This window comes from Sceloporus undulatus, chromosome 2 (assembly GCF_019175285.1).
Source record: "Sceloporus undulatus isolate JIND9_A2432 ecotype Alabama chromosome 2, SceUnd_v1.1, whole genome shotgun sequence".
In the NCBI taxonomy this organism is placed as follows: domain Eukaryota; kingdom Metazoa; phylum Chordata; class Lepidosauria; order Squamata; family Phrynosomatidae; genus Sceloporus; species Sceloporus undulatus.
Window position 1 is genome coordinate 189259336 of NC_056523.1, and position 27793 is coordinate 189287128.

General features: G+C 42.9%; 2 protein-coding genes across 2 annotated transcripts; both read right to left on the reverse strand.

Annotated features, from left to right (window-relative positions):
* Positions 1-1015: 1015 nt before the first annotated feature.
* On the reverse strand, positions 1016-17626 carry ATP6AP1 (ATPase H+ transporting accessory protein 1). Its single transcript, XM_042452418.1, has 10 exons — positions 17470-17626; positions 13282-13408; positions 10818-10892; positions 8364-8557; positions 7359-7399; positions 6781-6866; positions 5010-5239; positions 4014-4061; positions 2477-2711; positions 1016-1883 (listed from the first exon to the last, which is right to left on the reverse strand). The coding sequence occupies exons 1-10, from the start codon at positions 17565-17567 to the stop codon at positions 1674-1676; spliced, it is 1344 nt and encodes a 447-aa protein (XP_042308352.1). The 5' UTR covers positions 17568-17626; the 3' UTR covers positions 1016-1673.
* Positions 17627-21227: 3601 nt separating this feature from the next.
* Positions 21228-26191, reverse strand: TAFAZZIN (tafazzin, phospholipid-lysophospholipid transacylase). The gene is made up of 9 exons (XM_042452432.1): positions 26099-26191; positions 25552-25597; positions 25290-25375; positions 24043-24123; positions 23890-23931; positions 23741-23803; positions 22679-22731; positions 22459-22536; positions 21228-21898 (listed from the first exon to the last, which is right to left on the reverse strand). The coding sequence occupies exons 1-9, from the start codon at positions 26118-26120 to the stop codon at positions 21797-21799; spliced, it is 573 nt and encodes a 190-aa protein (XP_042308366.1). The 5' UTR covers positions 26121-26191; the 3' UTR covers positions 21228-21796.
* Positions 26192-27793: the final 1602 nt, after the last annotated feature.

A 27793-nucleotide genomic window follows, 5' to 3' on the forward strand; every position in this document is an offset into this window, starting at 1 on the left:
AAATAAAACTTACTTATTATTATATTATTCCAGCTTTGTCTTCATGTGGTTCTTTTCTAATGAAATGTCATTCTGTTCATCTCTCTTATATAGTTCCTTCTGTGTTATTGTTCCCATGGTCTTCTAAAATTGTCGCAGCAAGTGAGATGCACATCAGTTCCTGTCCACCATTTGGGACATGGCATACTGATGACAGGTAAACAGTTACTTTCAAGAGTATTGTTGGAGAAGAGTTAACCGGGGACTGGTCTTTGGACTCCCCTACAATTGCTCACCATAGCATAGGGTAAGGCGCAAACAAATCTTTTTATACGCATCTTTATGTTCAACAATACAGTTCAAGATTTCATATTCATGTAAGCGGTTTGAACCTAATATAATCTTCAAGATTCAAAACACAATGTTGAAGACTACTAACATATCGAGTACCATATATTACTCAACTATAAGTCGACCTCATGTCTAAGTCCGAGGCAGCAAAGATCTTTAGGGCAAAAATTTATGGATTTTGCCATGACCCGTGGCTATACCTTGAAGGCTCCTTCCAGTGTGTGTATGGTTGGCACACAGACTCTAATTGAGGATTTTTGCTTAGCGTTTTAGCTTTGTTTAAAAGCAATCAATCGCCCAGGACTCTCTCTGTTTGGCTCAAAAGAGAAAGAAAGTGCTCTCCCGATCACATGGGGAAATCTGAAATAGCTGTTGCCACATTACCATACTGACCCATAAATAGGTTGACCTGAGATTTTGGAGTCAATTTTGGGCATAAATTTCTCAACTTACAGATGAATATATACTGTAATAAAACAAAACCTTAACATATTCCCAAGATTATCAGAGGGTAGGCTATTAACCCATTGGTCTTTGAAACTTACAATAAGGGGGTTGGGTTGGGGGAGAGGTAAGACTGAGTAGTAAGTCACTATCCAATGGCTTAGAAATAAAAGGTGCTTTAGGGATTTGTTTCCTTGCACAACACCCAAGAGTCCCTCCCTCAGACCCACACACAGACAGATTTGACTATTTGTCATTTATTCACATCTTTCAAGTTGATGAAATAGCAGGGGTTATAGGAAGGAAACCCCACTCACCCCTGAACAACAGCAGCACGGAGTCCCAAATACTGAGTCACTGTAAACAGAAGTAATCACAAGAACCAAAAAATAAAATAAATAACTGAGGAATGGGGGAAGAGAGAAGGACCATCTAAACACTACGTAAGAGGATCTGGGTGAGATAGAGACATTTAACACAACAATGTAAGAGAGCATGTACACCACATTACAAGGCAAGACTACTTTTGTTCCACTGGAAACCCAAAGGGATGACAATGTGTCCCTGAAGAGTTCTGCCCTCAGCAAAGTTCATGGCAGACAGCTGAGACACTGCACTTCATGCAGGACTTGCTTTTCCATCCGTTGGAAAACTACACATCCCCCTTATTTCCACCACATCCACTGGATCATTTGAAGCTGGGGTAGTGGGAAAATATCAGAAGCACAGAAGAAGTGATAAAGGGATGTTAACGGGGAAGCAACTACTGGGAAAGGGAACCTGAAGATAGAAAAAGATATGGGGCTGGACCAAACAGGATCCTAATGGATTGTGTTGTGAGGATGTGGCAATGGGTGGAAAGAGCAGAACAAACCCAGTATGGCTACAAGAGGAGGGAGCTACTCGGTCTGGGGCACAGAGATGGTAGGCCCTTTGGGGTCATCAAAACGGTCCATAGTCTTGAGACTCATGACCATGTGGAGGCCATAGGTGAAAATGGCAACAAGCAACAGGGAGGTCAGCAAACCCATCCAAATTCCAGGAGAGAAGAAGCCAGCACAGTCACTGGCATAGGAGAATTGTTCGCCTGTCACGTTGAAGCTCTGGATCTGAAAGGAACAAGTGAACACATTAGTGATGGAGCCTAATTTCAGCTGCACCCCACAACTTACAACATCCCAAAAGGAAGTCAACTTATTTCATCATTCATTTTGGGAATGTTACTGGCTGGGAGATTCTATAAGTCACAGTCAAAAAGTAACATGCATCATGATAGTATAAAACAAGACCCAGTTCTAGTTTAGCTGCCATTTGCAAACCATAGAAGACAGGGGTGGGAACTGTGTGGTCCTCCAGGTCTGAACTGCAATTCCCAGCATCCCTCACCAATGGTGCTGCTAGGAACTGTTGTCCAACACCTCTGAAAGATTATATAATTCCCACCCCACCGCAAGAAGGCAGGGTATACAGCATATATCCTGGTACAATTTAAAATTAAATCAAAGAAAACAAGCAATGACCAGCCACTTCCTGGTGCCGGAAGAGCTTATGAAATAAAGAGGTGATCCAATGATGGAGACACAGAACAACACACTATTTGGAAAGTATGGATGTGATGTCTTCCAAAAGGGATAAAACTTTCCATCAAGCGCCAACATACTATTCTAAACCTACAAGAATATATTGTACCATCACAGCATACCTGAAAATTCATTATCACCACCTTCCAGTGGTGGGCATTGGTGTGGGGTACCAAGATGGCCCCAGAGGCCGGCTGATTACTGACATGGGCACAGCTGAATGAATAGTTGCTGGGTGCTGTCATCTGGGTGGCATTGAAGACTGCTGGGGGATTTGGAGGCCTGTGCAGCTGCACAGTTTGGACAGTAAACCAGTGCCGTGCTGAAACGGAGTAGAAGCGGTTTGTCATGCTGAACCTGGGAGATAGATGGGGAAGATGCAAAGAAAGTAAAATGGAACACAAGCCCTCCCTTCATCCACCATCTTGAGGGAGAGAGAGGCAGGCTAGCTCCAAGAGGCCTGCCTGAAAGAAGAAAAGCCCTCCCTTCATCCACCATCTTGAGAGAGAGAGAGGCAGGCTAGCTCCAACAGGCCTGCCTGGAAGAAGACAAGCCCTCCCTTCAGCCACCATCTTGAGGGAGAGAGAGGCAGGCTAGCTCCAAGAAGCCAAGCCCTCCTTCTGGTCCATCTGCCTTGGTCCAGGCCTTGGCGGTAGAGAAGAACTGCTGGACCTGATCCCCTTCCCCACCACCACTCCCTTCTCGTTTTGTGTCATGTCTTTTTAGATTGTAAGCCTGAGGGCAGGGAACCGTCTAATTAAAAAGATTGTATGTACAGCGCCGTGTAAATTTACAGTGCTTTATAAATAAAGGTTAATAATAATAATAATAATAATAACAGATGGGAAAGATCAGCTTGAAGAGCTCTTAAGGCTCCTAGTCACCTCCCCTCTCACTATTTAATTCTCTAAAAAAAAAAAAACCTCTCTGCAATGTGCCATATCATGAGATGTATAATACCCAGTGAAGTAATTCCTTTCTCCCCACCACCATTTCCAAACCCTTCTTATTTATCTCCCTGGATTCAAAAGGAGACAGATCTTGATTGTCCCCAATGCTACTATGTCTGCACTAGGAAAAGAAACAAAACCTTGCCTATCAATTTGCCTGAGCTTGTGGAGGGTGGGGAGGGGCAGATAAAGCCTGGGTCATACCATCCAGCCTTTTCTAGAAGACTGTTGATTGGCTGTGTGCCTTCAAGTCATTTACAACATATGGCAGCCCTAAAGTGATCCTATCATGGGTTTTTCTTGGCAAGATTTGTTCAGAGGAGGTTTGCCATTGCCTTCGCCTGAGAGCATGTGACTTGCTCAAGGTCACCCAGTGGGTTTCATGGCTGAGCAGGGAATCGAACCCTGGTCTCCAGAGCAGTAATCCAACACTCAAACTACTACAACAAGCTGATTACTCGGTAAATGTGTCAAATGGAAATAAAAACACAGGAAAAGCCAAAAGGTATGTCTGTATCCAAGTGGAGATTGCATTATCCTTATCAAGAAAAGTCTGTGAGTGAGGTAGTCTTCCAAATTTAATGAGGACAGAAATTCAGCATAGCTAATTATCTCCATACATTTAAAAGGACAAAGACCAATTGCTAGAAAATGATGGCAGTTAGCATAAGAAAAGAACTGGAGAAGAGGATGTGTGTACTGTACTTACGTGACTGTTAAGGGTTGCCCACCCACATCGGGATAACTCAGTACTAACCTAAAATATGGAAAGGAAGCAATATAAATATTCAAAAGCACAGATATCCATCAGCCAAAACTCACATTATCCTTCAAAGACGGTACTTCTCCACCCCACATTTCACTTTTCCTTAGCGAGGGCTGTAAAAACCAAGTAAATGATTAGATCGTGTAAGCACAGAATTTATTACTTGGCAGATGAAAAATATAGGACAGTATCCCAAAAATCAAGGTGTGTACATGTGCATCTCTAAGTCAAGCATCTATCACACTACAGGGAGAAACTCTTCTGGGGGGAAATGTAGGTATCTCTGGTCAAGACCTTGAAATTATGTTTCTATCTGTGAAGAGAAAGGGAAACTAAGAGGGTCTTTCTATTAATTGGTTTCTATCTATGGAATGCTTTCCCAAGGAAAATCCGCTTGGTCCCAACACTATCTCCTTTATGGCCAAGTTTCTATTCCCAGGCATTTTATGGAGTAAAATTGGATGATTTTAAATACTGCCCTTAGGCCAGCAGATTAACCTTATAATTTGTTCTCAGTGAGGTGCTGATGCTTTATATTACATAGTAGTTTTTTGTTTTTAACTTTTGCATATTCAAGAAAAAGCTGTCCAGGAATAACATAGTCTACTATATCTGGCGGGCACTATGTTGAAGAGGACTAAGAAAGGGCTTAGTAACATACCTACCCTGAGTAGGTGAAGTAGAATGATAACAGATAAGTCATATAAACAGATTGGCAAGCACAGTTTAATTTCAAATCTGAATTTGGCTGGATTTTTTAGTATAACATACACATATGCAACATATGAACACCTAAACACACACCTTGATCCTCAGCACCCTGATTGCTAAGACGCAACACAATGCATCACTTCATGCAATCACCTCCAGCTCTGTCCTTCTTCCATTGTCTATTAAAAACCTTTTCCCCTGCCCTCCTATCCCTTCCCCTCAACTCACTCAGAAGAATTGAACATCCATTTAGACTTCTCCACATCAACAGGGACTCCAAATGTGAGTTTAGTAAGGTCGTGCCATGTGTCGTTGATAGCCACCGAGAAGTTGCTGGCCCAGAAGAGTATCTGTGGGGTCCCAGTTTTAGGGTAACGGACCGGTGCAACTGTAGTCTCCTTCTGGAGCAACTGTCGGCCCAGTCTCTCTGGGGCCAAATCAGACACATCCCGAACAACCTGGAGGTCAAATGTTTATTTATTTTATACAAGGCATAAATGGTAAAGATAAAGGTAGTCCCTTGAAATGAAAGTCTGGTCGTAACTGACTGTAGGAGATGGTGCTAATCTCCATTACTAAGCCATAGAGCTAGTGTTGTCCAAGGACTACTCTGGTGATCACGTGGCCAGCACGACTGCACCTAATGCTGTTACTTTCCCACCGAGGTAGTATCTATTTATTTATCTACTTGCATTTGCAGGCTTTAGAATTGCTAGGTTGCAGTGGCATCACTGAGGGGCACAGGGGGTGAGGACCACATAGGTTGACTTCTCAGACGGCGGGTGACACCTGGTTGTCCCCCCACCTATGCTCTGTGGGCCTGTGGGGTGCCCCTTGGGGCCGTGCAACTGCTGCTCTAGGTCTCGTGAGGGTCTCCGGGCCTCAGGGGGGTGTCTCCAGCCCAGGTGACTCATGTACAGCTTTTTCCCCCGCCTGTGTGGTGCTCCTCCCAGCCCGCATGGGTGCTTTCCCCCGCCCATGTGACCGTTTCTCCAGCCCCAGAAGTAAAACTGGAAGTCTTGCCTGGAAGTCCTGCCCCCCAGTAGTCCCACCCCTCGCACTGGATGACATCCGCTGTGGGATCCCCACTGCTAAGCTGGCAAAAGCTGGGACTAGTGACAGGAGCTCACCCCATTATGCGGCACTCGGGCCTTAAACTGCCAACGTTCTGATCTTCCCATCATCAGAACGCGTCTTAACCACTAAGCCACTGCATGCTCAAGGCACAGGTTGCAACAAGGCATAAGTTGCCCTATAACCAAGTTCTCTGAGTGGTTTGCAACAATGCTACTCAAAGTGGTAGACCAGGGATCAGTACTAGCCTTCAGGCTATTGGTTCTAAGGTTCCAGGAAGGAAAAAAAGACTTTTAACTAATAAGCATAAATATGGTGCCAGTCCCTGAATATTGAGTGGGGAAAACACCTGTCAGTCCCCAACATCAGATAGTTTAAGAAGCACAGGTTTACCAGGCTCAAAGCAAACCAAATTAGAACAAGACATAACCTATATATTATCCTCATAAAACCCAAAGAAATAATGTGAGAAGAGTGCAGAATGATAGCTGAGAGAACAAGAACAAGGACAAGAAAAAGAGTTAAATATCTATATAGTATTCCTATTACAAAGATACCTAAGGATCCTGTTTGGGATCTAAAAGGGAGGGTATACATGCTTTGCTTTGATATGGGATATTCAATTTGTTGCTGGCTTATTTTATCTAGGGCTATCTTGTATTATTATCTATTGTTTTATATGTATTTTGTTATTTTCCTGTAGAATGTATGCCATTGGCAGGTTTCATTTTTATCGATTTTTATTGTATGTATAGCACTGTGTAAATCTACAGTGTTATATAAATAAAGTTGTTTAATAATAATAATAATAATAATAATAATAATAATAATAATGGCAAATGAAATGTCAGGGCAGTCACATTCATTCCCATGAATGGATCAAGTAGTCAACCAAAGCAGCACAGGAATCAGAAGGTCCACATACCCTTGAAGGCCGTAAAGCAGTCAGGATAGCAGTATAGGGAATGTCCTCTGATTGAAGGGCACTTAGAACCTGCCCTAGGATTTCATCTGCATGGAGAAATCTTGTTAGAGAAGAAAATGGCAGAAAATCTCTATCCCAAAGCCTGTATCCTCTCATGCATAGGACAGATGAACGTGCATATGAACAGATTCCTGACTCAAGCAGTGACACTCACTTCCTCAGTTTCTCCTCCTATTTACCCACCTCCCTCTTTGCCAGTCTGCCTCACATCAAACTTTCTGACCGCCATAAAGTGCTGCTGCCTCTTCCCGCAGAACACTGGGCTGTTTGTTTGAATGCATTAATCATTTCAGAAACATTCATATTTTACAGCTTTCAGACAACATGCATCTGGTCAGACAGTGAATACAAGGGCAACTTCCCATCCAGCATTAACATCAGCCAAGAATTTGACCAGGCTAACACCCATGCCAGTGGACTCTCTCAGAGAGTGAATATTAAACCCAACACGCCCATCCCTAAGTGCCTTAAGGGGCCATTCCTCCCCTCTGAGTTACGGATTCCTTGCTTTTGCTCACCATTGCTGGTTAGAACTTCTTTTGGGGCCATCAAACTTGAACTGTAGGAGTAAAGAAGAAAGAAAAAGGAGGAAGATTACTGTTAACGTGTTCCCTTTCAGTATGAAAACTAAACTCCTACAAAATGTCAATGTCTCCCTTTTCACGAGTGGGCACTCAAGTTATTATTGAACTGCAACACCAAGAAGGCTGCATCTGCATTGCAGAAATAGTGTAGTTTGACACTGTTTAACTACTGTTGCTCAATGCTATGGAATCCTGGGATCTGTGGTTTGTTGTGGCACCAGAACTCTATGTAGAGAAGGCTAATCATCTGACAAAATTACAAAATCTCACAATTCCACAGGATGGAGCCATGGCAGTTAAAGTGGTGTCAAGCTGTATTATTTCTGCAGTGCAGATGCAGTCCTAGGTAGCATATCCAATGGTGAAGAATATTGAGAGTTGCAGTCCAATATCTGGAGTGCCATATGATTTCATTTCCTACCTTTTGTGAACAGGTAGGCTGCCTTTAGAACTAGCTTGCCTCTCACTGGAAAAGAAAGAAGGAGGTCTACACTCTGGGCAACTGATCAAACATCTAAGCCTGTGTGCCAGCACTGAATTACTTGAAATGCTAGGGGAAATAAAATGTGCTTGACAACTGGCTAGTTCAGGACAGGGATGTATCCATTCACACTGGAAGAAGAAGGAAGTACGGATCCCAAGAAACATGAGAAGGCTGTACAAGTTGATACTAGACGCTGAAAAACACATTGATGAGGTTGAGATTTTGGAAGGATAAACATTGACAGCTCAAATGTCAAATTCAGCAACTCTCTGGTGCTAGAAAGATGTTTTCTAAAATGATAGTAAAACCAATGTCAAATAGTGAATTCTGGGCACGCAAGCCACCCTAGCAGATTTACAGCTACACACATCTCTCTTTGCACCTGGTGATGCAGAGAGAAAAGCACTTTGCCCCTCGGCAATATCAGGAAAGCTGCCAAAAGGCAGGTTACATACCCAGTGGTGTATGGCAGTCGTATCAACAGCAAGGCAGGTAAGCTGGCATTGAGCCGCAGCTCCTGAAGGGTGTTTTGATCCACATGGAGGGGCGAGATGCCCAACTTGGCCTTCAAAAATGCAGGGACAGCACTCGCTGCAAACCAGTCCACAGAGGGAAGCACTAAGGAGGAGGGAGCTGCACCTAGCGCATTCTGTTGGGAAACAGAGGAGAAGAGTCATTGCTATTGCCAACAGGACACGAGCTATAAAGTGATCATGAGCTTCCCTGTCCCTCACCTATTCATTATTTCTGCAGGAATGAGAAGCCTGTAGCCCTCAGAATGCTGTCAGCCTCCAGTGCTCAAGAGCCCTAGCCCATCCAGCTAATGGTCAGGGATGATGACAGCTACAATACAACACCTAGACATTCACAAGTTGCCCACCCCTCGTTTAGTGCTACAGAATTCAGTCTTACACCTCCACTAGTGACTCCAAAGTGACTCTCAAGGCATCTAAAGAAATGTGTTTCTTCAAATGCACATTAATTCAGGAAAGCCTAGCCTACCTATTTATTATCATCTTAGGGTTTCAGAATTCCATCTTAGGTTAGCAGAATATAGAAATAACTAGCAAAAGTAATTTCAATTTTTAAATTTTATTGTAGTCTACACAGTTTCTTTATTGTAATCCATCCAGTTTCTTGCTGTACAAGTATGTTTGTTTAGTTCACCTCGTGGCCTAAGCACTTAAACACTGGATGATGGCCTGTGAGGAGCCAACATGTTACATAAAAGGCTGGGCTGTATTTCTGAATGGGCAGGATGTACACTTCAATGAATAGGAGGTGAGCAAGTTGTTTCAACAGTGAGGGAAGAATAATATACCATTTTGTTGATTAAATAGGGGTACTTTCTGCCATTAGAATTCTACTCCTCCATTAATGGACTAAAAATTTCATAGACAGGCTGAGTGAGGGTAGATAAATATCATAAACTGACTTGACTCTCAGTTATGCAGAAAAGGTGGGGTACACATAAAGATGAGGAGGAAGAGAAGGTGAAGAGGAGGAACATGAAGCAGCATCAGCATAACTGCAGCCATAAAAAAAATCCAATGTGCTTCTTATTGTTGTTGTTGCTGCTGCTGTTAATGTCCTTTGAGTTGACCCAAACTAATAGAAACTCAATGGATGAGACACCTCCAAGACCCTGTCCTCCACTGCTCAGCTTAGGCCCTGTAAGTTCATACCCATGACCTCCCTAACTGAGTCTATCCATCTAGCATGCTGTCTTCCTCTTTTTCTATTCCCCTCCACCTTGCCTAGCATTGTTGTATCTTTTTTGAGTCATGCCTTCTCATGATGTGGTCAAAGTAAAACAGCCTCAGTTTCATCATCTTGGCTTCCAGGGAGACTTCTGGCTTGATCTGTTCAAGGAAGCATTTGTTTGTCTCCTTGGCCATCCATGGTATCCTCGGCACTCTTCTCCAGCACTACATCTCAAATGAACTGATTTTTTAAAAATCTGCTTTCTTCGCTGTCCAGCTTTCATACCCATACTTGGTGACAGGGAATATGATGGCTTGTATGATTCTGACTTTAGTGCTCAGTTGTATGTCTTTACTCTTTATGATCTTTTCTAGTTTCTAGTTTTCCATGCTTACACCTGATCAAAAAGGCTGTTTCCCAAAATAAACCAGTACAGTATGTGTGAGGAGGGATATAGCGAGAAATGTCAATTGCATTGCTTTTCCCCTGTTCAAGCTAACAGTATTCTGTTAGGATGCTTTAAGGGGACTGTTTCTCTCATCAAGAGCAATAAGAAAGGCCTAAATGAAGGATGCAGTCTACCAGCTTTTCACCACAGATGAACAACTAATGGTCATGCCAACAATTAAAGAATCAAAGAGAGCAGTCCAAAGAGAGCAGTTTGTGAACTCAAATTACTTTCTAAAGTTTTGAAAAATGAGGAGTGGGGAATATTCTTCCCCATCCTGTTTAGTACTGAGCCTGGGAAGAGTTATTTTGGACTATAAGGTCCTGAATTCCCCAGCCAGAACAGCCACTAGTGTGCTGAGTAGAAAATTTTGAGAGCAGTAGTAAAATCTTACTATTCCAAGCTGAGGTTTAAGACGGTATTGTGAACTCAAATTACTTCTCCTTGTCTTCAGTCCTCTGTTAGTACAGTGCCTAAATCAAAGGAATCATCAAGCTGTTCTTACTTAGCACTGGAGGTCACAGAAAAAGAGGAATGGAAAATGAGTTCTTGCTGGTTAGATGGGATTTTAAAGTCATAACTGTATTTCAAGTTCCTCTTTTGACATCCTTCTTTGACATGCTGAACAATTCACTGGAATGCAGTGAACCATCAAAAGTGCTGTTATTCATGTATATACATCAGGCTGCCATAGGTCCTGGTGGTGGAATCACTGACTTACCCAAGCATATATAATCACCATTTCTCACTTACTCACCTCTAGGTTGGGGAAGGCGCTGTCTGGCTTGTTTCCGAATACCCCTCCATAGGCGGTGAAATCTTCAACACTGAGCTGAAAGGAAAAGCCGCTTTTAGTTGACACTCTGAACAGTACTATGTTAAAATATCTAAACACAATCTTGTTGTCCATTCCAACTGTCTGTCAGCTGCTAGAATTTTAGTAGCAGAATGGATGAAAGGAATAAAAAAGTCTTGGGGATGGAGATAGATCAGCTACTCACATATAAACTCATATAGTTGGAAAAAACACAAGTGGCACCTAGTCCTGCCATGTAGGGGATATACAACTAAAGCACTCCTGAGAGGGGGGCCATCCAACCACTGTTGAAATACCTCTAAAGAAGGAGAGGCTGTCTATCACACTGTCAAACATCTCTTACAGTCAATAAATTCTTCCAGATGGTTAGGTGGGATCTCTTAGTTCGTGTCCTAGGCTGCTGCCACACTGGAGAATTAATACAGTTTTGCACCACTTTAACTGTCATGGGATTTGTAGTTTGTTGTGGCACCACTGTCATGGCTCCATTTTATGGAATCTTAGGATTTACGTTTGTTGTGGTACCAATGCTCCCTGACAGAGAAGGCTAAATATCTCACAAAATTACAAATCCCCGAGTTTCTTAGCACTGAACCATGGCAGTTAAAGTAGTGTCAAACTGAATTAATTCTGCAGTGTAGATGCAGCCATAGTCACTACAGAAGCAAAAAACAGGCTTGCTTCATCTTCTACATTTTATTCCTTCAGGTATTTAGACATGACTGTCATATCACTTCTTAATAACAAAAAAATCAGATGTTGATTTGCGTAAAGAGCCATGTTTTAATTTCTTCATACAGAGACATAATTAGATATTTTTGCCATTTAAACAGCATTACAATGCCTCTCATCTGAATATAGAAGACTGTGAACCAGTGTGCTTGCTGATGCTAAGCCTGCTACCCAGGTGCTACCTGGTGATGGGCAAACTCACCGTCTCTGATGTCTCTCTTACAGTTGTTGTATCTTGAAATGACTTGGAGTGGATAGCCTTTCAGACTTTGAAAGACACCAACAAGGAGAGGGCTATACTCTGTAAAAGACGGCCCATGACTACTCTAGACTGTGGTTGGGGAAGAGGTGAGCATTGTTTGACAAGAAATGCTCTCTAATTCCCTGCTACTCCAGATTAGAGGAAAATTTTTATTCTACCTATTTTTCACCAAATCTTTTAAACAGACAGACAGAGAAAATGAAAATGAAAACACCAGCACCCTACAATTTGTTTCAAACATCTGAGGTCCTAGCAAAGAGAGGACCAGACAGCATGAGAATAGATAAATAGTATGAGGAAGTGATAAATGGAAAGTCATGAGGCTCCTGGCTCACATGACTAGGGCTAGGAAGCTTTTTCGCCTTGACTGCTATGACTGTTGTGAAATCCCATCTCCCAGGCCTGGCTTTAATCTTCCTGAAAGTCTTGGGTAACACAACCACTATTCAGATGGTTGATTTTTAGATATTGTTTTTTTGGTGTTGATCCAGTAAATTGTTACATCTAAGCTGCATTGTGATGTGTAAAATGATAATAAGTTAAAAATACATAACAGAATCTCCTTCTGAACCTCAAAAAGTGACGAGAAATAGTCTCAGGGTAGTGAACTCAATTATGGCATTATGCAAATTATACGGAAGTTATTTCCAGAAGAGTATTCTACTCCCAGAGATTAGGATGATACAAGAGGATTTAGAGCCTGAAAAAAATGCATCAGGACTTACTTAGTGGCATGTTAATTCCGCCCCCACATATACCTAGACAGCCTTTCCCAAACTGGGGCCATCCAGATGTGACAAATCACAAAATCCATCATGCACCATCAAATCAACCATGGTGAGTGAGGATGATGGGGAAAAATTGTACTCTGACACATCTGGAGGGCCTCAGCTTGGGGATGGGTGCCCAAGGTTAAATAATACAATTGTCAAGACACTCATCCTCCCTGCATAGATTTGAAGTACTTTCATTGGAGAACAATTCCAATGATTCTCTAAGAAAGGAAAACTACTTGCAGAGGTTGATTCCCATACCTTAGGTGCTCAGCTAGGTGTGGACCATGGGGCAGTGCTATGCCAATCTCACCCTAAGCAAACCCAACTACCTCTCCACTTCCATTGTGCCACCTCTTGTCCCCATTTTAAGAGGAACTGCAGAGGAAAAATGAGGTATTTTGGGGATTCTGGAGTGCTTGTCAGGAAGGGGCATGGGATATTTCATGTGTTTTCATGCACCTGGGGGGTTTCTCTGTGGTTTGGGGGCAAAAATTGACAAAAATGTGTGATTTTTTTTTTTTTAAATGGGGGACTTTGTGGAACTACAAAAGTAGGGTCCGGGGCCAGAACGTGGTCCACAATCTGTTCTTTGCCTACCCCAGTATATGCCAAGGGCCAGGAAACAAATACTCACTTTCTCCTGAAGGAAAAGCAACACATTGTGAGGTCCACCGTCTAATGCCGAGTCCAGTAGTGCTGCCAGTTGAGTTTCTGTCACCACATGTCCCTCATGTGGGGCTGCCAAAGGGGACCACAAGGATCTTTTGCACAAAAGACAGGCAAAGCAAAGGGGTGAAAAGGAGAAGAAGAGCTCGGGAAGACATGAGTTTCTGACACAGAGGTGCTCTCTTATTCAGGGACAATGGGTGGCTGTGATGTGAATGGGGCAGCAAATCTGCTCCGAGTTCCAGTCAGAACTTTCAAGGAACCAGCAAAGGTGCTAAAACCCAGCCCAAAATGCTTTCAGCAGAGCCAGTTCATCACCCCATTGAGACTGGGGCAACCAACTTCCCCTACTCTTAAAATAGGGTGGGCAAACTCTGCCCCTCCAAGGTTGTTTTGGTGGCCATTGACCCTTACAGAGTGCCTGAACTGGACCTTGTTTTGGATCCCCAAAGGGGCAATTTTCCTCTTTTAAATAGCAAGTTAACTTGTATTAACTTGTATTAACTTACAAGTTAACTTGTAACTTGCAAGTATGTTATAGCCCCATTCACATGGTTTAAACATCAAATAATAGCCTTTTTTCAAAAGCAGCAGCAAACCTCCAGTCAGTTCCAATTTTTTGTCATTTTCTGTAAATCTATGGGGTCTTGGGAAAGTCCAAAAGGTAACAAATTGACCCCCAGAACCACCAAAGACAAGTTGCCCATCCTTGCTTTAGGCTGCATCTGCACTGCAAAAATAATCCAGTTTGACAACACTTTAAATGCCATGGCTCAGTGCTATTGAAGTCTGGGAATTGCAGTTTGCAGTTTGCCCCAGCACCAGAACCCTTTGACAGAGGCGGCTAGATATCTCACAGAAGAATTCCACAGCATTGAGCCATAGCATTTAAAGCAGTGTCGAGTTGGACTATTTCTGCAGTGCGGATGCAACCTTAGAATACTGGGAAGGGTGAGAATATCCTGCTATCTTTTATGGGAGTATGACTATAAAACATAAGGACAGAGAGGCACAATGAGAATTTTTGCTCTGTCCCTTTCCACCCCCAAGTCTAATTTTAATTTCCAAAGACACATGTCAGAGTGGGCTAAAACCATAGGCTAACTGAGGAAACTACAGTACAGTACTATAATTTCAACTCCTGCAACTATCAAGTATAAACAGGATCACGGGGTTACAGAAAAGAGCACTCTCAAAGGAGTTACTGTAGAGCCGGAAAAGGACAAAAAAGCAACCCAAGTGACAAAGGAGATGAAGCAGCTCCTCTATGAGGAAAGGTTTCAAGGTTTGGAGCCCTTCAACTAAAGAAAGAAAACAGAGGAAAGAGGAGTATAATGTAGTGGCATAAAATTATGCAAGATCTGGACAAAGCAAACCAGGGGTTTTTCTTTCCTTTCAAAACGCTAGCACCTATTGAGTCACACAACAGAGTTCAATGCTGGACAGTTTTGGACAAATAATCACAGAGTAAATAGTCAGTATTTGGTAACATAAGATGTAGTGGATGACCATGAAACATAGATGGCTTTAAAAGGACAGGAATCATAGCTACAGAGAATAAAGCGATCAATGACTAGAGACTACTTCCAGCAATGGGGCATTATGTCTCTCAGGTCCAAAACACACTGCAGAAATAATCCACTTTGAGACCACTTTAACTGCCCTAGATGCACAGACAGGGAGGGCTGACTAGTATTTCTTCTAAAGATGGAGTCTTGCCACTGAACCAGGTATATCCCATGTGCATAATATTCTTATCTGTCCTACGCACCAAGTAATTTTAGCAGATTCTACAATGCCAGAGGAAGACCAAACTGCTCCTCTTTCCTAAATATCACTCTTTAAGCTATCCCATTGTGGAAAACCTTTGACTACACACTATGCTTTTAGTGATAACAGCAGTACGGGCAATGACATTGTTTGACTGACCAACGAAATACTGTACTGTAAATATACATTTGCAAGCCTCTGTATTTATATATTTATATATTATACACTTACTTGTTTACATGTAAATATATCAGAAGGCAGAACTGGATGCAACTGTCTGCCACACATACATGCAGTGGAAACATTTCTGCAAGTACTTAATGTGGCAAATAATTTTGATAGGAAGAAGCTGAGCCTGTGGCCAAGGAAAGCACTAGACTCAGCTCTGTCCCTTTCATCTACATTAAGGAAACGTTGGCCCTTCCAGTATTTTGGACAACTCCCCCCACAATCCTTTATAACCAGGCATATGCGGTGGAATTTCTGGAAGCTGAAGTCCAAACATTCCTAATTCTTGCTTCATTTAATCCCATTAAATTTGCCTGACTCTCACCCTGTGGTTAAAATAAGAAATATGTCAAAAAACAAAAATTAATTTCCATAAAGAGTAAAATTATTATTATTATTATTAAACTTTATTTCTATAGCGCTGTAATTATACACAGCGCTGTACAAAGTCGGTAAAATTAGGAGTAAATAAAAGCCTGCCCAAGGTGTACATTCTAAGATAATAACAATTAAAAGAGGAATAGATAAAATTACCATATAGAAAGGAAAAAACAGATTAAAAGCAAAATCATTGCCTACTATGCCATGCCAGGAACCCCATAACCAACCTCCTGCCCAACACTAACAGTATACATTTCTATTCTTTGCCACGCCCCATAACACACCATTTTTACTCAGCTAGCACTTTGTATGTGTATGTGCTTTCATGTCGGATGTATAGCGATCTCACAAATTTCATAGATTTTTCTTTGGCAAGAAATACTGACAGGTGGTTTGCCAGTTTCTTCCTCTGAAATATAGCCTACAGCACCTGGCATTCCTTGGCAGTCTCCCATCCATGTCCTAACTAGGGCTGGTGCCCTGCTTAGCTTCCAATATCAGATGGGATCTGGTGCCTTTGGGGTATTTAGACCTGTTCATAACCATTTTACCTCATTCTATAACTCTCTCCACTTTTAATGCACCACTCCCTTCCTATATGACACACCCCATTCACATTATGTTGTTGTGTGCCTATGGAGACCCTAAGGTGAACATATCACAGGGCTTTCTTGGCAAGATGTGTTCAGAGGTGAGTCTGCCTTTGCCCTACTCCGAGGCTGAGAGGGTATGACTAGCCCAAGGTCACCCAGTGGGCTTCCGTGGCCCAGTAGGTATTTGTACCCTGGTATCCAAAGTGTACCCTGTGTAGAGAAACTAAGTAAGGAAGCATGGGTTCACTGCCTGTCTATGCTAAGCATGTATTCCCCCTGTGTTATGTGCAGCATGTTCCCCCCCTTGGTTGTGGTCAGAGTGTTTAATGGATGGGCTGCTCACTTGTGATCTTAACCAGCATTTTTAAATACACATGCAGTGGGCCCTTGGTATTTACTGGGGTTTGGTTCCAGACCTCACCATGGATACCAAAATCTGTGGATGCTCAAGTCCCACTAAATACAGTGGCATAGTAAAATGGTGTGCCTTATATAAAAAGACAAAATCAAGGTTTGCTCTTTGGAATTTATATATTTTTAAAAACATTTTCAAGCTGTGGATGCTTGAATCCATGTTAAAACATCCATGGATATGGAGCAGTGACTGTGTGTGTGTATGTACTATATATGTAGGTGTGCATATGTAGGTGTGTGTGTTCAGAGCTGAAGGCTGGCTTTCTGGGTATAATCAGGTGCATTTTTTTCTGGATGTGTATAGTGTATATATATGTGTGTATCTGTGTCTGTGTGTGTGTATAGGTAAGATCATAAGTCGGCAGCCCATCCATTAAACACTCCAATCATAACCATGCGGGGAACATGCCGCACATAACCCAGGAGGATTGCACACTTCGTACAGACCCACAGCGAATCCATGCCTCCTTGGCTGCATCCACACTGCAGATATAATCCAGTTTGACACCACTTTTAACTGGCTTGCCTCAATAGAGCTCTGGAGAACTGTAGTTTTGCGAGACATTTAGGCTTTTCTGTCAGAGATCTCTGGTGCCACAACAAACTACAGTTCCCAGAACTCCATAGCACTGAGTCATGGCAGTTAAAGCGGTATCAAACCGTGTTATTTCTCCAGTGTGGATACAGCCGGGTTAGGAGCCCCTGGGAGCGTGACTCCTGAGAGGTCTGCCTACATACAGTCCAGACCTCCCTGGGAACCGCTTTCGTACCTGTGGCTGGACCAGGCCAGCAAGGGCACCTGCCCCGTCTGCGCCGCCGCCAGCGTCAGGCCCAGCAGCACAAGCCCGGCCACCTCCCGCAACGCCATCTTCCTCTCTCTGCTTTGCCCCTCTCGCTCAACAGCTCCCTGCTCCTGCGTCCCCGGCGCGCCGTAGCCAATCAGAACGCGAGAATCAGTCAGGATTCCAGAGGGCCAAGAGGCGGCAGCCAATTAGGACGCGGAGCAGGATCAGCCACAGCCAATAGGAACGCTCTTCCTCTATGCTCCGACTTCCTCCTCTGCAAAACAGCTGACCCTCCAAAGAGCCAAGGGCGCTTTGACTGCGAAGGAGGGAGGTCCAAAACACAGTGCATAAATAATCCAGTTTGAGCACGTTTTAACTGCCCTGGCTCAGTGCTAGGGAACCCTGGGATCTGTAGTTTTGTGAGACATTGGGCCTTCTCTGTCAGAGAGGTTTGTTGCCACAAGAAACTACAGTTCCCAGAATTCCATAACACTGAGCCATGGCAGTTAAAGCGGTCTCAAAATGGATTAATTCTCCAGTGTATTTTGGCCCCAAGTAAAAAAAAGCATTGCAAGATTTGTGGACGGAATCATCTGAGGTATTTTGGCTGCATCTACAATGCAGAAATGATGTAATCCAGTTTGACATCGCTTTTAACTGCCACGTCTCAGTGCTGTGGGATGCTGGGAATTGTCGTTTTGTGAGCCTTTTTAGCCTTCTCTGTGAGAGAGCTCTGGTGCCACAAAACTACAAACCCCAGGATTCCGTAGGATGGAGCCATGGCAGTTAAAGTGGTGTCAAACTGGATTATTTCTGCAGTGTGGATCCAGCCTTAGAATATTGGGAATATATAACCGTGAGAAGTGAGTGTGTCCTCATGTGGCCTCAGAATAACTATAATCTTGTGGAGGTTTCAGACAGAAAACAACTACACTCATCCCGCCATATTTGCGGCTTTGATATTTGCGGATTTGATTAATATGTTCTCTCTAGGAATATCTAGGTCCTCCACTGCAACTCTATGGTCAACTTTAACTAAAAGGTGCACTGAAAGACCTAGAGATTCCTAGAGAGAATACTCTACTAGGCCTTTGTAGCTCCTCCAGCGCAGTCCTATGGTCAGTGTCTGTTGCCCTAGGGCCTAGAGATTCCTAGAGAGGTGTCCTCTCAAGTAAAAACATGGTGTTTTTGTTATTTGCAGGTTTTCCACATTGACAAGGCGAGGGACAAGTGTATTTCGGTACACTAAAATGTAGTCTGGTTAGCAATCTTATTCCAACAGTGAACATAAATCTCCAGTTGGTTAACTTATTCTCCAAGGTCTGGTGAATCTGAAGACTCCTGTTCTGGCTTGATGGAAGTCCTTATAGTTCTGAACATCAGGAGAAAATGATTCTGGAAGACCTCTTAGCCATGAAGCAGACTTTTGTGCTGCACCCAAGGATCCCCCCAGATGTTTCAGGTTGTGGCAGGCTGAATAGGCCTTGTCGATACTAGAGTCAAAGGTTCGAATCTCTTTCTAGTTCTGGATCCCAGTGGGTGACTTTGGACCAGCCGCTGTCCTTTAGCTTCAGCTACTTAACAGGGACACAGTAACAATAAATTTGACAGAAGTGTTGGGGAAAAGTGGAAGGTAAGGAGCTAAGGACTCTGTAATCTTCCTTAGGCTTCTTGGATATGAGTTAACAAACAAATATGGATAGGCTTTTATAATTTTAATTTTATACGTCATTTGGAAGTGCACATACTTCTGTTTCTCCTTGCACTTTGGATGTTGGATATTTTTATATTTTGCATGTTATTTGGAAACTGGTGTATTTCTAATCTTCCATGTATATTGGCAGTATTTACATTACTTGTTGTTTCTGTTTTCTGGCACAGTGTATTGCTTTGAGCACACACTGTTTACCTGGATGCCAGGAGATTACTGTAACTACATTTATTGAATTTTCCAGACCTTAAAACATTCTTATGTATTACTTATTGATTACTTTTCCCTAGACCTTTCTGTTTGCCATTCAAGATTTTAATAGAACATTGTCAATACGATCTCCATGGTGTTCAATGCTGCATCTGCACTGCGAAAATAATAGTTTGACACCACTTTAACTGCCATGGCTCCATCCTATGGAATGCTGGGATTTGTAGTTTGTTGTGACACCAGAGCCCTCTCACAGGGAAGGCTAAGTATCTCCCAAAAGTACATATCCCAGAATAGCATTGAGCCACGGCAGTTAAAGTGGTGTCAAACTGGTTTATTTCTGCAGTGCAGATGCAGCACTAGTGATCTGGTGTGACTGATCCCTCTTAGGTTTTTGGACTGGAACTCTCATCCTCCCTTGTCCTTGGCTGTGTAAGGGCTCATGGGAATTGCAGTCCAGCAACTGCAGAGCCATATCTCCAACCCACCTGAAGTTTCAACAGGAAAATATTCAGTAGTTGGTCAGAAGAAGAAAAAAGATGTGAGACATCTCCCTTCACTTTCATGTTGTTACAGCAATCCTCTCATATGTTTTCTTTCTTGGCAAGATTTATTTAGGGGAAGTTTGTGCATTGCTTCCCTCTGAGGCTGAGAGAGAGTGACTTTCAGAAGTAATGCAGTTTGACACTATTTTAGCTGCTATGACTCCATCTTGTGGTATCTTGGGATTTGTACTTTATTGTGGCATCAGACCTCTGACAGAGGCTAAATACCACACAAAGGTCCAAAACACACTGCAGAAATAATCCATTTTAAGACCGCTTAATTGCCCTGTCTCCGTGCTAGGGAATCCTGGGAATTGTAGTTTTGTGAGACATTTAGCCTTCTGTCCCAGAGCTCTTGTGCCAGAATAAACTTCAGTCCCCATGATTCACAAGCACTGAGCCAGGGCAGTTAAAGCAGTGTCAAACTGGATTATTTCTGCAGTGTGTTTTGGACCATTGCTACAGGTTCCAGGATTCCATAGCATTGAGCTGTGGCAGTTAAAGTGGTGTCAAACTGCATTAATTCTGCAGTAAAGATGCAGCTTGAGAGGGATTCCAACCCTGGTCTCCCAGAGTCATACCCCAACGCTCAAACCAGTCCATGCTTCCTCTGCCTTCACTTCTATATAGATTTTCTTTATTCTCTACTGGCGAAATTTGGAAGCTATGTGACTTTAAGAAGACACTACTTTTATAGGAAGGTATTTAATTTTGTAATGCTGTAACTAAAAAAAATGAGACTTTTCATACACAACACATTTGTTTGTGGTCTAAGTGTGGGCTGCAATTTCTGATACAATTTCTGGGAAATACCATTTGTAAGACCTATTCCTGCATAATACTCCTTTCTCCCTATAAAAGTACTTCACAGACCAGAGGAAGGGAGCATCTAGTTTTCCAGACATTATTGGATTGCAACACCCATTAGTCAGAACAGAAATAATGTACTTTAACTACCACTGCTCAATGCTATGGAATCCTGGGATTTGTAGTTTTTTGTGGCACCAGAGCTTTCTGACAGAGAAGGTTAAATATCTCACGAAACTGCAAGTCTCGGAATCCCACAGCACTGAGCCATGACAGTTCAAGCAGTGTCAAACTGCATTATTTCTGCAGCGCAGATTAGACCTTTGGCTGGTTGTCATAGTGTGGAGTGACTAGAAAAAGAGGAAGCCTCTCTCTTTTATACATCTCTCTGCAAAGTGAATGCAGAAGCCATCCTCAGCCTTGATCTGAATGCCCTCCCCATCTCCCATTACTGAAGAATTTAGCACAGATTGAGGCAGGGATTGGAATCATTTATTGGAAAAGTCCGAAGTATAAAAGTCATCTACAGACCAATATTTTCACCTTAAAAAAGGATCTCTCTATCCTTCTTTCCCCCAAGCAAGGGAGGCTGGTGCAAAGGGGCATCACTGCTATGAGGGGGCAGGGTCTGCCTTTACCTCCTCCCTCAAGCTCTTCCCAGTTTTTGTACATGCCTCACCAAGAGACGCTAAGTTGAAATTTCAGCAACTCTACGTTCTGGCAATGGAAAATGCTACTTACAAAAACAGTTCTGAGTCCTTCCTCTCCCCTTTGGGAGACAGGCACAATGAGAGAGCACACCAATGGGGTGCAAGGCTCAGTGTGGTGCATGGGAACCTTCAACCAGTGCTCTGCATGCACTGCCAATATATTTGTGGCATTGGGAAGCACAGGTGGCAGGTGGAAAAGTAGGAAGGTTTCACTCAAGAGCTAAGGTTAGAGGCTTTCCACGGAGGGACTTCATTCCCCATCATGCTTCCGGACTGTCCATTCTGCATTTCAGTGGGAGGGCCTCCAAGGCTCATTGGCACCCCCATTGCTAGCCCTGCAGCTTGAATGTCTGATGCAGTCTCTCAGCCTGGTCCTTCAGAGTTTGGATCTCGTCCTGAATGAAATCTGTCAATGCTTTGCGCATTTCCATCTGCAAGAAGAAGCAGCCATTGCAACACACACTATTCACATGTAGAATAGCAGTTTTGACAGAACTCTGCTTTCCACCTCCAGTATCCACCAATATACTGACAAGTTACCATTCCTGCACACAAACGAATAGAACTAAGGCATATCCTGAAACAGCATTTGGAATCTCTAATATACTAGATCTGTAAATCAATTTATTGCTGTGCTGAGACACAAAATCAGATTGATGGGACAGCATCCCAGTCTGAAAACTCATCTTCTGGTCCTGGGACATTCTTTCGCTGCTCTTGTTGGATAGTTTATTTATTCTAAGCGTCTTTCCCCATTTGGAAGCACTGCTATGTGTTTCTGATTTTGTAAGAAAGGAGAAGAACCCCCTGCCTCCAAATAATTTTGATAGAGAGACCAGCAACAGAAAGCACAATTTTAACTCCATGGGAAAAGTTTGATAATTATTCATCATAGAAAAAGGCCCAAGAGAGTATGACTCTTTCAAGTCAATCCAATTCTAATCCCTCTCCTTCACAGCACAGCGTCCTAGCGTCTCCCCACTGTACTCACCGCTGACTTGTTCTCTGCCCGTAGGCGCTCCAGCAAAGGACGGCAACTGAATGGCTTCCCAATTAATACAGTGATTTTCTGAAATAAGAAGGACCATTAGAAAACTGGAGGCCATTTCTTTATTTCCTGGGTTTCTTTGCTTTCTTGCAGGCTGAAATCACTGGCTACTTCCTTCTGCAGTGCCAATCACTCCACATCCTGCCCATTTAAGAACACTCACCTGTCCAAAACGGGGCACATAAGGGGGTGCATTGGGAAGTACGTCATTCATCCCTACAGGAATTGAAAAACCAGATGAAATTGACAGTTTGGTTCAAAACATTCAATGCTGATTACACAAGGTAGTTAAAAAGTTTTCATGTTCAGCAGATAGAATGGAAGCTTCTCAGAACTCTTCATTAATATTCCCTCGCTATCAGGAAAGGGTCACTTAACTGAGAGCATGTATAGTCTATCTCACACCCAGCTGAAAAGAAAACTGAAAGCTAGGATGGTTGCTCTACCCAACAGGATGATTTCATCATCATCCTGGACTCTGAGAATAAAGGCTGGAGGGTTCAATACTGATAAGTCAAATGAATAAATAAATAAATAAATAAATAAAGGAAGACCGACATCAACTATCATACTTTTCTACCTCAAGTCACTCCAATCACTCAGAATTCTTTCCCACATCCCGAATTTCAATAATCTCGTCAAACTACTATGGAGAAACAAAATGGTGGTTTGGCAACTATGATGAAGAATTTACTTGCAGCAAGTTCTGCCACCATTCCCTATATACCCTTTGGGTGTTAGCTTTGCTTTCAGGCCCACACCAGTTTTGGCTCAGAGAAGTGGTCTCTGCCAAAAGTAATCAGCTGTTAAAGGAAAAGGAGTCCTGTCTCACACGGAATCTGGCAATTTGACCACACAAATCCCACACAACCTTCTGGAGGGGGATTTGCTGGCATCCGCAGCTCTCTGCAATGCCATAATCCATAGGACATCTACTCGTTTACTGGTATTTTCAAACAGAGGTCTGACGTAAAGTCAACTGGAACCACGTGCAGCTGTGACAAATAAATCCAACTACTGATGTTCTCTATTCTGTTTTGTTTGTTTATCTTTGTACTTTTAAACATTCTTACTTAGTCGATGATACTTGAATAGCACCTATGCACTACTGTTTAGTTGTGTTCCCTTAACTAAATAAAATGTAAAAAAAGAAGAATCCGTCATTTTGAATCCACTGCCCCATGCCTACTGTCAAATTTTGTTCCTCCCCTGATTCAGGTCTCACCTACATGCCAGAGTGGCACTATGATAGGGTGCAGGCGGCACTCAGCTAGAAGGCGTCCAACGCCTGGAAGAAACAAAAGGAAGTGGAATTAGAGAGGAGAAGAGTACCTCAGAATGTCCTCCTCTCTGCCTTCTCAAAAAAATACTCACCCCACTTGAAGCGTACAAACTCTTGGGTCATGTTCACTTTTCCTGCAAGAGGAAGTTGAGAGAAAAATCAAGGTGACTGGGAGAACTGCAGAATGGCTTTACCCATTGTATTTTATCAAACATTGCCCAGATACACCCAACATGTCCACCGACCTTCTGGGAACACATGCACCCAATCTCCATGGTTGAGCTTCTCAAGTATGTAATCCATGCCTTTCTGGTAGACCCCATCTCCTGCAAAGAGAACAAATAAGCTAGTGACAGTGCTATCACATATCGAGGGCAAGATCATCTCCCTAATTATGTGTTGCTGACCCAGTGGTAGACAAACTTTGCCCTCTGCAACCCTTTACCACTGGTCATGCTGGGACTGATGATAAGACATGTAGTACCAAACATTTAGAGTATATCTGATCCTGTCAATAGGCAGAGTGAGTGGTTGTTTTTAGGAAGCATGTTTTCAGTATCAGAGGAAGACAAAGGCAAAAACCCCTCTGAACAAATTCTTCCAAGGAAACCCTGCCATAGGTTTGTCTTCAGGTTACCATACATCAGAAATTACTTGAAGGCACACAACAACAACCTGAACTAGGATGGATGGGGATTGATATTTTCTGTTCTGCTCTAGGTGGCACAATATTTTAGGCCATCATAAACCCTACTCATATATGTCTATGTAGTCCATCCTCAACCAGTGCTTAGGATAAAAAACCTCATAATAATTTAAAACAATCCTCATTTTCCTCCTATAAGTGAGTTGAAGGCTGAACAGACCAGTGTTATATGCCGGCCTCAGGGCAGAAGGGGGCATGGTGTCCACACAATGCATAGCTGCCCTGATGCTGCCCTGATGCTGCACACGATGAGGGGTGTCACAATACTCCTTTGGCGCTGCATCCAGATGCCACAATGCCAAAAGGAGCACCAGAAGGTGCCACCATGGTGGCAAAGGGGCCCTTTCTGTGACGCAAAAAGGAGCCTGTTTTTGCAGCTCTTTTTTGCACCATGGAAATGCCAGATTGGGGCCGCAGCATGTAGTTGCTGCAGACCCAATCTGGTGCTGAAAGGGGCGGCAGCAGGCCGCTCTAAAGGGGCGGTCTGTTTAGTCCCTTATTTCTAGCCATTTTGATTTGTAACAAAGGCTGGAAATCTTGAGTAATATTTGGAACAAACACATCACAATGTCACTATTGTTTCCATTTCACAGGTGGCAGGGTAGAAAACAAAGGCTTGGAAAAAGAGGTCCAAGGTTCTGCAGTTCCACAAAAGCAGAAACTCTGAAACAGAACAAAACTACCTCTCAGGTCTGGATCTGGGTACTGCTGTTCATGGTCCTAGTCTTGTCTGGACAGCTACTTTATTTGTACCACAAGCATTGGTCAAGCCATCCATCCACTTACCACGACAGACAGGAACACATCGCCCAAGGCTGAAGAAACGAGAATGCAGCTCCTTAGTGAAACATATGTCTGCAGCTGTGGGGGTCCTGGGACAGGAAAAAGACTAATAAACCATTTTCACAACATGCCACACTAAACCTTTGTTTACAGTCTCAGGAAACCCTTGAAGGCCACAGAATATAGAATGGAAAATCTTGTGGGAAGCCACAAAACCAAATCCATTCCTTTCTCTTAGGGAACAGCCATCCTTTCTCATACTTACCACCTCATCTTTTGCAAGTTCCAGACATGCCTTAATTTCAGGATACCTTTGAGAGACAAGAACAATGAGATTAATATTTGGGAGCAACCTAAACTAAATTATAACTAAGATAGAAAAAGAGAGGAAAACAGAACAAGTGGTTTAGCAGTTAGAACACTGGATTTGGAAGACCCCTGTTTCAATTCCCTCTTGGTCATGAAGCTCTTTGGGTGATCTTAGGCCAGTCACTCATCTTCAGCCTTACATACCTGCAGGACTTGTTGTGAGGATAAAAATGGGAACAGAGGATCAGTGTTTCACCTTGAGCTGCTTGGAGTAATGGTATCTCACCATTCCAAGAGGCTAGGCTAGTCAGTACATAAACAAAGCTTTCTCTGTAGCCAGATGCCATCTGTGATACTCCCTCCCAAGGGAAGTCAAGCTGGCTCCATCCCTCTTGGCATTCCAGTAGGCAGCCAAAACTTTCCCTTCAACAGAAAGACCCAAGTACAGTAATATCATCCATTACTATCCACCAGGTGGCAGCAGTTCTCTCCCAGTACCATACCCCAGAGGTGTGGATCATCCATACAAGATTGATGGTTGCAAATGGTGAGGAGGGGGATGCCTGGCTCACGCTTCTCAATTAGGTCAGCATTCCCTTCATCTTACCAAGCTGATATTTTATCAAAGAGATTAGATTTGTCTGGTGACTTGTTTCTCTGAAACAGTGTTGACTTTTTGTGATTATGGAATTGCTTTCTAGATGTTCACAGACTCTCTGTTTAATGATGCTACAGAACTTTCCGGTATGATGTCAGACTAACTGGATGATAACTGTTGGATCCTCTTTTTTCCCTTTTTGAAGATGGGGACAATGTTTGCCCTCCTCCAGTCTGTTGGCACTTCTCCTGTTCTCCAGGACTTCTCAAAGATTATGCCAATGGCTCTGATATTATTTGCCAGTTCTTTTATACCCTTGGATGTTGTTCATCTGGTCCTGAGATTTATATTCATTTAGATCACCAGGTATTCCTGTACTATCTTTGCTTTTCTATGCTGAAATTCCCCTTTCTGTCCTGCTCCATTCCCAGGTTGAGCACCCTTTTCTTTTCTGAGTCTGAGGCAAAGAAGGTGTTGAGTACTTCTGCCTTTTCTCTGTTAACATTTTGCCATCTTCTCCACCGTGACCCTACTGTTCTCTTCTTCTCCTTTTGCTGCGGAACATATCCAAAAAACCTTTTTATTGTTTTACCTCTCTAGCAAGCCTGAGTTCATTTTGCGCTTTTGCTTTTCTGATTTATCCCTACATGTGCTTGCTATTTGTTTGAACCCCTCTTGGTGATGTCTCAGTTTTTCTATTTTCTTATACATGTTCCGTTTAAAACTTAGCTCAGTTGAAAGTTCCTTAGTCATCCATCAGAACTGCCACAAACCATCTTGCTAAAAATACTTTTGAAAACACTGAAATTCTGGACCATGCCAACCACTACCATGTCAGGATGCACAGAGAAGCCATTGAATCACAAAAACACTGGCCAATTTCAACGGAAAGAGGAAATCCTTAACAAGGTTTGGCTACCCAGTCCTGAAAAAGAGCAAGTAAAGACTCAACAAATGCAAATGAGAAATCTCCCAGCAACAGTGAGACTAATCAAGCAGACATCATCCTCCTTTTCAGACCCTCTCCACCCTGAGGCCTGCCATCAGCAACAGACACATACACATGCAAATCACTCCTGCCTTTCCAGGTCACACAGTGTATATACCCTACTCTTTCCTAGGCAAACATTCTCTGAAGATGCCAGCCACAATGCTGCGAAACGTCAGGAAGAAACTCTTCTAGAAGCATGGCCACAAGCCCGAAAAAACCCACAAAAAAATATGGATGCCGGCCATGAAAGCCTTCGACTTCACATCTCTGCCTGACATTCTGGAGAGCACTACCTGTCAGTGTTGTTAATACTGAGCTAGATAGGTTTGGTGCCTAGCTCCGTTTATAAAGCAGCTTCCAAGGTAGACCTGTATATGTGAAATGCTTCAAATGCTCAGATTGATTGTGTGACTCCTAAGTATTAATATGACTCTATAGACAGAGCAATGCGAATGTTGTAACAGCTGGTTCTATGCTCTTCTGCTCCTCTGAATGAGATCCTCGAAACTCCATACCCTTCCTGCCGTTTCCTGTATTTTTCTGCTTCCATCTTCTCTCTTTCCTTCAGAATATGAAACCAGCTGAACTCAAATGAAGAAAATCCTGTAC

What these genes read in the sequence shown, in the direction of transcription:
- ATP6AP1 (XM_042452418.1), bottom strand. Translation starts at nt 17,567, where the DNA reads ATGGCGTTGCGGGAGGTGGCCGGGCTTGTGCTGCTGGGCCTGACGCTG. An exon ending in CTGCTTTACGGCCTTCAAGG is followed by an intron (nt 5,240 to 6,780) that starts GTATGTGGACCT and finishes TTTGACCTCCAG; the next exon opens with GTTGTTCGGGATGTGTCTGA. An exon ending in TGGTGATAATGAATTTTCAG is followed by an intron (nt 1,884 to 2,476) that starts GTATGCTGTGAT and finishes TGTTCCTTTCAG; the next exon opens with ATCCAGAGCTTCAACGTGAC.
- TAFAZZIN (XM_042452432.1), bottom strand. Translation starts at nt 26,120, where the DNA reads ATGGATGATCCACACCTCTGGG. An exon ending in AACTTGCAAAAGATGAGGTG is followed by an intron (nt 25,376 to 25,551) that starts GTAAGTATGAGA and finishes TTCCTGTCCCAG; the next exon opens with GACCCCCACAGCTGCAGACA. An exon ending in ATGTGTTCCTGTCTGTCGTG is followed by an intron (nt 24,124 to 25,289) that starts GTAAGTGGATGG and finishes TTCTCTTTGCAG; the next exon opens with GAGATGGGGTCTACCAGAAA.